At 42.6% G+C, this 12,906-nt stretch overlaps 1 protein-coding gene across 3 annotated transcripts in view; it reads left to right on the top strand.

Moving 5' to 3' along the window:
* SYTL3 (synaptotagmin like 3) overlaps nucleotides 1-12,906 on the top strand; it is a 174,487-nt gene that overhangs the window by 129,388 nt on the left and 32,193 nt on the right. For all 3 annotated transcript variants that reach the window (XM_029596641.1, XM_029596640.1, XM_029596639.1), the window contains one exon: nucleotides 6,091-6,211. In XM_029596641.1, the coding sequence (XP_029452501.1) occupies nucleotides 6,091-6,211 (121 nt within the window). The remainder of the gene's footprint in view (nucleotides 1-6,090; nucleotides 6,212-12,906) is intronic.

Genomic DNA, 12,906 nt, shown 5'->3' with positions numbered 1-12,906 from the left:
GAGGAAGTCCTGGTCTGAGGTCCTGGGGAAGCTGCAAGCAAACAGCGAGAGGTCCGATCCAAAGTCCTGGGCAGGCGGCAAGCAAGCAGAGAGAGGTCCAGTCCAAGGTCAAAAGCCAAAAGGTCCGTCCGAGGGGAGAAGGAGCGATGGGCGAGGAGTCGGAAGCTGGAAAAGGAGCGGAAGGCGGGAGCAGGAGCAGAAGGCAGGAACAGAAGCGGATCCAGGAGCGAAGGGCAGGAACTGACTCAGGAAGGCACCAGAACCACCACTCAAGGCAGGAGACTCGTTGCCAAGTCAGGGGGGTGAAGGAGAAGCAGGCCTAAATAGGCCAAGCGTGGTGACGACATCCTGCGGGACCCACGGGGATTTCCCACCACTGGACCTTTAAGGGGAGGCCAAAGTCGCGCGCGCACACCTAGAGGGAGGACCTGGCAACCCCGCACCCCGAAGGAACGAAATCAGGACCATCGGAGGAAGGCGCGGGAGGTCCGGGGGTGAGCCGGCCGGTGGCGCGAGGTAGGAGACCGCTGGGAGCAGGGCCAGCACAGCCGGTGCGGGCGGTAAGTGTAACAGTTTCAGATTCTTGTGAACCAAGCAATGCACCGAATAATTTTTGAAATCCACCACAGCTCGCAACAGCAGCACCGCCCCTTTCCCTCGCTGATCCACCTTAGACCTATGAATCTTCAGCTTAATATAATCCTCAAACAAAAACACATGCTGACATAGAAGACCCACATTGGAGTGGCGGAACCACCGTCATCGGATATTACAGAAGGAATGCATGCTCTCTTGGACTTCTCCATGACTTCGTAGCAACATCTTGCAAACTGGAACGCGTATATTCAATTACTGCCGCATCGTTCCAGAAATCTGATTTGAATGGTTAAAGAGGTCGTTCTGGACTGATAACATAGAAACACAGAAACATAGAAATGAAAGCAAAAGAAGACCAAATGGTCCATCCAGTCTGCCCAGCAAGCTTTCACTTTTTTCTTTTTCCCATACTTATCTTTTTCTCTTGTCCTTTGTAAGTGACTTTTTGTTCTATTTCCCTTCCACCCAGCCATCCCTTCCACTCCCGCCATCGATCTATTTCTCTTCCACCCCCAACATTGATGTAGTTAGCAGTGCTGGAGCTGCAGTTAAGTGAAGTATCTAGCTAATTGTTTAAGGGTAGTGACCGCTGACATAGCAAGCTACTCCCACGCATGTTTATCCAGCCTGTGCAACTCAGTCCTTGTTGGTTGTTATCTGAATATAAATCATCTTTTCATCATTCCCCTGCCATTGAAGCAGAGTTCTTTTCTTCATTCACCCTGCCGTTGAAGCAGAGAACTATGCTGGATATTATTGAAAGTGAAGTATCAGGCTAATTTCATTTGGAGTAGTAACCGCTGTATCAAGCAAGCTACTCCCCTGCTTTTTTTGTGGATGCAAATCCTTTTTTTTTCCATTTCCTCTTGCCGTAGAAGCATCGAGCAATGTTGAAGTCGCATTAACCATGTGTATGTTTATTTAATTAGGATATTAATTTCCAGGTAGTAGCCGTCATTCCCACAAGCTGCCCTCATGCCTCTTCACTTCATTCACATCCTCTATGGATCCACAGTGCTTATCCGACGCCTCTTTGAAATCCTTCACAGTTTTGGTCTTCACCACTTCTTCCGGAAGGGCGTTCCAGGCATCCACCACCCTCTCCATGAAGAAATACTTCCTGACATTGGTTCTGAGTCTTCCTCCCTGGAGTTTTAAATCGTGACCCCTGGTTCTGCTGATTTTTTTGTAATGGAAAAGGTTTGTCATTAAAACCTTTCAAGTATCTGAAGGTCTGTATCATATCACCTCTGCTCCTCCTTTCCTCCAGGGTGTACATATTTAGTTTTTTCAATCTCTCCTCATAAGTCATTCGATGAAGACCATCCACCTTTTTGGACATAAGAACATAAGAACATCTTATGTTTCATCTTTGTATTTCATCTTTGTATGAAGACCATCTTTGTATTTCATCTTTGTATGAAGACCATCCACCTTTTTGGACATAAGAACATAAGAACATCTTATGTTTCATCTTTGTATTTATACTTTACTCACACTCCATTTACTCTATCTCTTTTTTATATATATATATATTTTTTTTCTATATAATATTTATTACTACATTACTATGTTTAATTGGTTATCTATTCTATTTGTTCCATAATTTATTGTTAGTTCTATTGTTACCTGTTTTATTGATCAACTGTTCTATGTAAAGCCCACTACTCTTTTTGGGCATTTAAAAGTTGTATGTAAACCGGATTGATTTGTAGTTCCTACAAGAACTTCGGTCTATAAAAATTAAAAATAAATAAATAAATAAGAACATAAGAAATTGCCATGCTGGGTCAGACCAAGGGTCCATCAAGCTCAGCATCCTCTTTCCAACAGAAGCCAAACCAGGCAACAAGAACCTGGCAATTACCCAAACACTAAGAAGATCCCATGCTACTGATGCAATTAATAGCAGTGGCTATTCCCTAAGAGGTAGATCTTCAAAAAATACGCGCACGCGAACAAAAGAACACCAGATTTTATAAGATACGCGCGTAGCAGTGCCGGGGGACTCGGGACCGCCCTCCCAGCCCGCCCCCAGACCCGCCGCGGACCGCCCCCTGCTCTGGACACGCCCCAGACACGCCCCCTCCCACCCCTTTTACGAAGCCCCGGGACTTACGCGCGTCCCGGGGCTTTGCTCGCACCGGCGGCCTATGCAAAATAGGCGCACTGGCGCGCAAGTGCCCTGCGCGCGTAAATCTGGGAGGATTTACGCACGCAGGGGTTTTAAAATCTACCCTTAAGTAAACTTGATTAATAGCCGTTAATGGACTTCTCCTCCAAGAACTTATCCAAACCTTTTTTGAACCCAGCTACACTAACTGCACTAACCACATCCTCTGGCAACAAATTCCAGAGCTTTATTGTGCATTGAGTAAAAAAGAATTTTCTCCGATTAGTCTTAAATGTGCTACTTGCTAACTTCATGGAATGCCCCCTAGTCCTTCTATTATTCGAAAGTGTAAATAATCGATTCACATCTACTCATTGAAGACCTCTCATGATCTTAAAGTCCTCTATCATATCCCCCCTCAGCCTTCTCTTCTCCAAGCTGAACAGCCCTAACCTCTTTAGTCTTTCCTCATAGGGGAGCTGTTCCATCCCCTTTATCATTTTGGTTGCCCTTCTCTGTACCTTCTCCATCGCGACTATATCTTTTTTGAAATGCGGCGACCAGAATTGTACACAGTATTCAAGGTGTGGTCTCACCATGGAGCGATATAGAGGCATTATGACATTTTCCGTTTTATTAACCATTCCCCTCCTAATAATTCCTAACATTCTGTTTGCTTTTTTGACTGCTGCAGCACAATGAGCCGACGATTTTAAAGTATTATCCACTATGATACCTAGATCTTATTCCTGGGTGGTAGCTCCTAATATAGAACCTAACATTGTGTAACTACAGCAAGGGTTATTTTTCCCTAAAGGACTCTCATAAGGAATATGAAAACCCCTCGGATGCTCCAACAACTCTACCATAGCCCTTATATTAACAGGAGTAGGAGCACAACCTACCTATAGCTCCCTATTTGGAGATTCCAGCCGCGTTACCTCCACCCTTCTTGGGACATTTACTATTTGGGTGGCCAGCTCCACTCCCAAAACAGAGTTGCTTAAACTTAAAGTCCGGGAACCTATTGAAACTCCAACAGTTGTCAGACAACCCTGCTCCCTGTTTGGCCATGCCACCTGGTGTTGCAGCTGTCTAAAATGGCCAGACTGAAGTACCAGACACGCCCCCAACCGAAGCTACCCATGCAGTTCTGGATACATTACTAGTATCAGACGTACTAAAGGGGTTTTTCCCCCCATTTTGTGGCTACAGGAAAAATGTTTAGTTCATTTGGCTGTGATCTTGTTAGAATTTTTTCTTTCCCTTTGCCTGGCAGATTTTATCAAAATCTTGCAATTCTTAAAAATTGGTAAAAAAAAAAAAAAAAGATAAAGTAAAGAGGGTTTTTTTTTTATAAAGAAGAGCACACTCTACATGGTCAGTTTTTTGGGTGAAGCTAGTTAATGCAAGGAGAAGAAAGGAAGTTACCTAAAGCAGCAATTACTTCTATATGGGTGGTCTTTCTTCTCTTCTCATCACACTTAGGTTCCAAAATGGCAGCCTGACTGCACCTAAAACCTCTGCATTAAGACAACTGTAGGGCCAACATACGAAACTGTGTTAGTGGCAATGCTCACATTCATGTTTGTTTTGACGCCCGTATTATATAATTCAAGCATTTAATACACATTAACAGCTCCGTTAACGCATGTAAACTTACGGTAGCATTGATGCAACATTTATGCTAATGAGATGTAACATTTTGTGAACAGTTCATTATTTATTGGCATAATGACAAATTACACATGGTAAAATTCACAAACGTAGCATAGGCCTATAAATGCAAAAAGTTTAACTGCACTACAGGGAGATTTAGTTAATTTCTTGCATTAATGTCCACAATGACACATGCACTTTAATGATGGTGTTAACATGTGCCCCATTTGCATCTCATTGTCATCATCTATTAATGTATGTGAATGATTAACATTGTGTTAATGCAGTTTAGTACATTGGGCCCTGGATAGGCCATTTTATCTGTCCTCATTTACTGTGTTACTATGTTAATAGACCCAACGTGTCTCTGCCACACAACTGAGAAATAAATAGCAAATTCATTCTAAGGTGAATTAAAAATGTGCACCTGCATTTTAATTATATCTGGGCTGCTCCTTTCATGGGAGAAGATGTTATAGAGCAGGAGACCATGAGATGGGGCTGGAGGGGGGTTAGACTCAAGAGATAACATAAGGAAATATTTCTTCACAGGAAGGATGGAAGATACATTGAAAAGTCTCGCAGAGGATGTGGTTAGGACAAAAAAGAGAGTCAAATTTAGGAAAGCAAGGTTTGTTTATTTTAAATTCTTAGATTCTGCCCATTTTGAGCACATCATTCTAGATGGATAACAATAAAGTCAACAAATAACATTCAAGGTCAGAAGATCCTTCTTGGTTGAAAACATCACCATTATTTCACACTTTTCCAACTAGAGAGCTCAAAGCATCTTATAGCAGATCAACATTTACATTCTTAGTATCTCAAATAAACAAAAGGGCACAAATTAGAAGCACACCAAAATAAATCAGAGATGCACGTAAGGTGCTGTGAGGTAGAGAAAAAGGATTAAGGCATTTGTGAGGAAAGGAATTAAAGAAAACACATAGCTACAGTTTTAGTGTGCTAGGATGTGTGTCCAACAAGCACTTACAAGGCACAGTTCTCTGCAGTAGTTTAATAATCAGGGAACATGGCTTGAGAGTAGGCCAATTTAGGTTTGTGGCCTAAAGGCCACCTCAAAAAGCCACGTTTTTAGTAGTCTTCTGAAAGTTAGTAGATTTGGGCCTAGTCTGATGATGGGTGTAGAGCATTCCAAAGGATTGGCATTGAACCAGAGAAGTTGTGAGATGCAGTTCCTTAGGTGAAAGCACTTGTAGAAGGGCTTGTGAGCAGGAATGCGGAAAGCAGGAGGCACATGTGAGATGAGTGGGCAGCTGATGGAGGGCAGTGTGCAGCCAGTTTGGGGTCTTGAAGGCCAGAGCCAAGATTTTTGAATTGGGATCGCATAAGGTTTGTGGTATCATAGGAGAAAGAAAGAAATGGACAGACAAAATGAGCCTTGCAGTTATTATTTTAAGACATGTTCTAAGTATCTGTGTCAGCTGTCGTTTGTTATTCTGCTTTAGGTTCAAGTTTTGCACCCAGGGTTCAGGCTGTGTATTTTGAATACAAAATGTGCAATATGCAAAAGTGATCAATCACAGAAAAATTAATTGTACAAGGAATATATTGTTATACAAGGACCCTTAACCAAACAAATAAGGAGGGTGGCATGTCCTCACCCACATGAGCTTACAGTCTAGCAGAAGATACAAGGGATAGAGTTAGGGAGAAGAGAAATACTCTATTAGAGGCTAAATGTTTACTCTTTTCTTCAGATGGATAAATGTGAAGATGGTGTAATGCAGTATAATGGAGAATTAATTATCAGGGCAAAATTCGTAATACCTTCCCAGTGCAACAGGTTCCAGCATGAAGATGAAGAGCTTTTGTCAAGAGGTAGGAAACCTATTACGTTGTCAGTTTGGCTTATGAACATTTTAAGACTGTACAAATATATGTAGGGAATGCCTTACATCCATCAACTCTCTACTCTCCTCCCTACAGCTTGCTCTCAACACCTCCAAAACCGAGCTCCTCCTCGTCCACAGCCATCAAACCTTTAAGCTCCTACCCCCTAACGACCCTAAGACCCTCTCCTTAACTGCTAGGCCCGCTGTCCGAAACCTCGGTGTCCTAATCGACCCCCTCCTGAATCTAAAAACTCACATCAGCTCCATCCTGAAAGGAGGTTTTTACAAACTTAACATCATCAAAAAGCTCAAGCCACTACTTCACACCCATGATCTTAAAACAGTTGTCCAAGCCACCCTCTCATCTAAGCTGGACTACTGCAACTCCCTATATCTTGGACTCCCTCACTCTACCATCAAACCCCTCCAGATACTTCAAAATGCCACGGCAAGACTTCTCAGCAACACATGCAGAACAGACCACATCACCCCGGTCCTGAAGGACCTCCACTGGCTCCCCATCTCATTCCGTATCCTTTTCAAAACCCTCACCATCGTTCACAAATCTATTTACAAGAGTGACTCCTCATGGCTCTGCGAACCTCTTCGACTCTCACAATCAGCACGCCCTACTAGAGCAAACCTCGCCTGTACCCTGCAAGTCCCACCCCTCAAGAAGGCCCGCCTCTCCACAACCAGGGACCGTGCCCTATCCATCGCCGGTCCAACCCAATGGAATGCCCTACCCGCCCATCTCCGCCTTGAATCATGCCCTATGAAGTTCAGAAAAATGCTCAAAACATGGCTTTTCCACCAGGCCTTTCCAGACTAGCCCCCCCTCCCCCTACTTTTCACCTTGGTTCCCCCACTATTCACCTTGACCCCCCCCTTCCTTCTATGTAAATATGTTCATTCTCATACCCACCCTGAATTTTTCTTGTAAATATGTTATATTTTATGTAGCATCAATTCAATTTTTGTAAATATGTTCATATCCCTCTCCCCCCCCCCCCCAGCTTGATATCTGGCTCCTCCTCATAGCCCCTTTTCTATTGTTTATTGTTCTCCTGTTTCCCCACTCCCTGTTCATTGTAATTTCTAACTTTCTTTACGATGTAAACTATGATGTGTATTTTAATGTCGGTATAAAAAAGCCGTTAAATAAATAAATAAATAAATAAATGTATATCTTATGTTAGATAGCACCATAAGGGCTTGTCATTCTTCATACTGCAAATGAATGGATACATGAGAGTAGTAACGCCCCATGATCGCTTCAGCCTTGACACAGCCAATTCACTTCCTTGAGCAGAAACTCACTTCATGACATGGTAGATGAAGACAAAAAAGAAATTCTGGGAGACAGTTGAACAACATTTGAAAGTTCTGTAGATCTGATATCTCAGATACAACTAGGGATAAGAAGGGGACTCAGAGAAGAAATAGAAGCGATAGAGAACACTGATGTACGTTTACTGCACTAGCAGCTGATTTTGAAAGGACCGCCATGCTTACCAATGGTCTTCCCTAAACCCATGACCTGTCTGTGTGACATCATAATTTATTAAGGGTCCTTTCATTTATTTATTTATTTAAAACTTTTCTATACCGACATTCATTAGCATATCACATCGGTTTACATGGAACAGGTATAAATTAACTTTAGAAAAGGAAAGAGAATTACATGGAACCGGGTGTTAAAAGAACTTGGTTGTAAAAGGGAGACTGTAAAGCAAGGTCTGGAAGACAGTAACAGAGTGTTAACAGTTAAACTTAAGGCATAAATAAACTAGGTGGTTAGGAGAAATAAAGGGCAGGAGGAAGGGGCTAAGTGGGGGGTAAGGAGTGAGAAGGGTTGATTAAGGGGAGGAAAATAGTACTGTGGCAAGTACAATTGGGTGGAAGGAGGGGGTATGTACAATGGCAAGTGCAGTGGGGGTGGAGGGATGTAATTATGAAAAGACTTGTTTGAACAGCCAAGTTTTTAGTTTTTTCTTAAAGGTCTGGGTGCAGTGTTCTTGGCTTAAGTCGGAGGGCATAGAGTTCCATGATGAAGGTCCCACTAAGAACAATGCACGTTCTTTCATGGAAATGTGATGGGTAAGTTTGGGAGAGGGTATTTAAAGGGATCCTTTGTAAGCGGATCTAGTGGGTTTATTCGATGTATAGTAGTGCAAGGAGTCATTTAGCCAATGGACATTCTGGTTGTAAAGTGTCTTGTGAATGATAGTGAGACTCTTATGGAGTATTCTAAAGCAGATTGGGAGCCAGTGGAGGTCTTTAAGGATAGGCGTAATATGATCTTTTCTGCGGGTATTAGTGAGGATTCTGGCCGCAGCATTTTGGAGCATTTGGAGAGGTTTGATGGTAGTTGTGGTGAGGTCTAGGAGTAGGGTGTTGCAATAGTCAATTTTAGAGAATAGTGTGGCTTGGAGGACCATACAACAGTCATTGAAGTGGAGAAGGGGTCTGAATTATTTTAGTACTTGGAGTTTGTAGTAGCAACCTTTCATAGTGGTGTTGATGAAAATTTTAGGTTCAGCTGGTTGTCTAAAATGACACCTAGATCGCTCACATATTGGGCGATAGTTACAGGAAGGTCGGGAAGGGTAGGGTTGTTATGGTCAGGTGAGATGATGAGGAGCTTCGTTTTGGATGTCTTAAGGGCAAGATTGAGGCTTGCGAGAAAGTGGTTAATCGATGTGAGGCAGTTTTCCCATGTCTTGAGGGATTTGGGGATAGATTCTGTAATGGGAATAAGGATTTGGACGTCATCCGCGTAGATAAAGTGGATAAGACCTAGGTCATCGAGGAGTTGGCAAAGGGGCAGGAGGTAAATATTGAATAGGGTCGGGGAAAGGGACGAGCCTTGGGGAACTCCATGAGTTAAGTTAATGGGGGTAGATTCATTATTACCTATTCTGACCTTATAATGTCTATTGTTAAGGTAGGATTCAAACCACCAATGGGCGGTTCCTGTGATGCCAATTTCAGTGAGACGATTTAGTAGAATGTTGTGATTGATGGTGTCAAATGCAGATGATATATCTAGTATGATATATCAAGCCCTCTTATTTTCCAGTCTGGATTACTGCAACTCCCTTTTAATTGGCCTTTCTAAATCTTCTTTGAGACCCCTACAGCTCCTTCAGAACGCTGCAGCCAGAGTACTAACAGGTAAAAGAAAAGCCGATCACATTTCACCTGTTCTCAATCAATTACAGTGGCTCCCTATTGAAAAAAGAGTAGAATTCAAAGTTCTCTCTATTCTTCACAATGCAATATACAAAGCCGATTACTCCACCTTTGATGACATCATTCACTTACATTGCTCTCAACGAACAACAAGAACGTCTAGTAAAATCCAACTAGTGATTCCCTCACTCCCACAGGCCAAATTATCCTCCACCATAAACAGAGCCCTTTCCATTATTGGCCCAAAACTTTGGAATTCATTACCTCATTTCCTCACCAATCAAGAAAAAATCCTTCAAAAAAGACCTAAAATCCTGGCTACTCAGCCAATCTTTTAAAGACTGCACTCAATGAACTTATAGTATATTAACATAGCCTACTATCTTTCAATATCTCCTTCAATCAATCTCCCTGTTTCATGATGCAGATGTCCTCTGTTTTCAATGTTCCCAGATATCTCTGTTCACCTACTCAGGGTTTCCACCCTGTGTTATCCTGTTATACTCATTCTCCTTGTTATGTTTTTGCTCATTATTGTTAATTTTTGATATTTTTAAATTTCAAACATCGTTCAATGTAACACATTGTTCTGTATGTAAACCGGAGTGAAGGCAACTCTGCTATACCTCGGTATATAAAAAATGCTAAATAAAAATAAATAAATAGTAATCAGCCTAGCCTCAAATAATTCCAAGACACTAATTCTGTCTCCTAATGCAGTCTTCTATTGAGATCCTCAAGATCTGATTCAATTCCGTTTATCGTATGCCCAACAAATTACCTGATGTCAATTCATTTTTAACGCTCTATCTATTTCCATTAAAGTTATTCTCACTTTTATACTAGCTCTATGTTAAAATAAGTTTACATTTCCGATTTGTTCCAAATTATTCACCACTGTTATATGTAACTTTTCTTTTCTTTTCTTTGCCTATTTAGCTGGTTTTCCCTTGTTTGATGTAAACCAGTGTGATAAGACATTGTCTTGAAGATCGGTATATTAAAAACTAGTAAATAAATAAATAAATAGTAATGCAAGAATGTAAGATTGACCCTTATCTAATCCTTTGAGGAGAGTATCTGTGAGGGAAATTAAGAGGGTTTCAGTGTTAAAGAATTTACAGAAGCCAAATTGGGACAGCAATAGAACATTGTGTTTTTCGAGATGATCAGTGAGTTGGAAGTTGACTACTCTTTCCATGAGTTTTGCTATAAATGGAAGGTTTGAGATTGGCCGAAGGTTTGCAGGATCTGAGGGATCATGATTAGGTTTCTTCAGTATGGGTTTGAGGATGGCTTGTTTCAATGAGGCAGGGACATATCCGAGGGAGAGGGAGCAGTTGATGATTTCCGCTAGGGGTTTAGCTATTATGTTTGGGATGGTCAGTAGTGATTTTGTGGGGATGGTGTTGGATGGGTGTGAAGAGGGTTTCATTTTCTTTAGAAGGGATTCTATTTCAGAGGAGGACGTGTTTTCGAAGGAGTCAAGGGTAGCTCTGGGATTTTTGGGGGTGGTGTTAAGGTGTGGGGTGGATGATGCAAATCGTAACAAGAGTTTGGAGATTTTGTCCTGGAAGAAGTCTGCAAGTTTGTCGCATTTGCTTTTGGCGTCATTATCAGAAATGGGGGGGTGGGGCAGTTTTAGTGAGGTCGGAGACATACGAGAAGAGGACTTTAGCATCATATTGATAATTGTGGATTTTGAAAGCGTAGAAGTCTCTTTTAGTTTTAAGGATAGTAGTTCTATAGGGGTGAAGGGCTGATTTGTAGGCAGCCAGCAGGGTGGAGGAGGGATCTTTGCACCATTTCTTTTCTTTAGCTATTAGTTCGTGTTTAAGTTTTTTTTAGTTCCGATGAGTACCAATGTTTTTTGGTATTGCGAGCAGGGTTTAGTTCTTTAAAGGGCAGATTAAAGGGCAGATTTTGTTGGCGATATTGTTGGTAATGTTGTTCCAAGAGGAAAGGGCAGAGTCTGCATTTGAAAGATCTAGTTTATCAATGGCATTAGTGAGGGAGAAAATTAGGTCATCCTTGATGCAGGGTTTTCTAAAATGAATAGTATTTTTTGTGTGGGTAGTGGGCTCGTTGTTTTCTTTATGGCAATGTTGGTTTTTATAAGTGAGTGGTCAGACCAGGGAACAGGAGTGTAGGTAGGAATGTAAGTGGAGAGGATGAGTGAATTTATAAAAATCAAATCAAGGGTGTGACCTGCTTTATGAGTGGGGCTGGTTATAATTTGTTTAAATCCCATGGCATTAATGGATGATAGAAAGGCTTCGCAGTTGGGGGTAAGGGAATAGTGTCTACGTGGAGGTTAAAGTCCCCGAGAATAATGGTTGGGATGTCAATATTTATGTTGTCAGCTATAAATTCGATGAGAGGGGAGGCGTTGTTATCAAGGAGAGGGTATAGACTTGTAATTGAGTTGATTTGAAAAGACCAATTTCAAATTTAGGGGAGGTATTGACAGTCTGGGAGATTAGTCTTTCTTTTTTGGCAGCCAGTAGGAGGCCTTCACCTCTTTTTTTGTGCCTGGGTAGGGAGATGATGTCATAAAGTTGTGTAGGGAGTTGGTTTAGGAAGACTAAATCTGTATGTTTGAACCATGTTTCCGTTATTGCACAGATATCGGGCTGGCTGTTAAGCAGAAGGTCATTGAGGATGGGTATCTTTTTGACTAGGGATTGGGAATTGATGAGTATGAAAGAGAGAGCAGTGAGGCCGAGGAACTGAGTGAGTGGGGATATCATGATTGGCACCAGTGATCTTGTGTTGGGAGGAGGAGGAGTTGAAAGGGTTTTTTTGTGGTAATAGGGGTGGTATTTGAGGGTGGGAATAGGGTAAGATAGCATGTCTGGTTGGTAGGGGAAGTGTGGGGAATAAGAGGAGACTAATGTTGGTGTGTTTCCAATGAATGGGTGAATGTATGGTAATAGGGTGGCAGGAGTACTGATTTAGGAGAGTTTAAGTGGGTAGAGAGTGAGTGGAGGCAGAAAAAGGAGTATATGGTAAGTGAGCAGGTAGGGTAATTGATGAGTGGGATGTTAGAGCAGATATCAACAGGTGAGGGAGACAGAGGCCCAGTGGGTGAGGCAGGCGAGGTTATATGTAGTTTATGGACCTGTATCCTGTGTTGCTGGAAGGAGCTGAGAGAAGAAGGAATAAGGGTCAGCTTCCTGGAGGCTCCGTCAGGTTAAGGGATAGGAAGCGAGATCAAAGGGGCACACTAAGGGGTAGGTCCCTTTGGTCACGCTCCTTTGGCGCACTCCTTCGTTGCGCGGCGCCACAGGTAGGTGCCTGGATTTAAAGGGCCTTGCCGTCGCTCTCCGATGAAGTCACAGCCGAGCCGGGCCTCCGATTGGCCAAGGGGCATGGTGTAGGTTGGGCCTCAGGATTTCGTATGGGCCTTGGGTGTCGGTCAGAGGGACGTCGACGATGGGGGGCTCTTACCCCGATGGGTGGCGCCGGTCGCGTGAGCCAGAGACG

This window comes from Rhinatrema bivittatum, chromosome 3, assembly GCF_901001135.1.
Source record: "Rhinatrema bivittatum chromosome 3, aRhiBiv1.1, whole genome shotgun sequence".
NCBI classification, from domain to species: domain Eukaryota; kingdom Metazoa; phylum Chordata; class Amphibia; order Gymnophiona; family Rhinatrematidae; genus Rhinatrema; species Rhinatrema bivittatum.
This window is presented reverse-complemented; position numbering and strand designations above follow the sequence as displayed.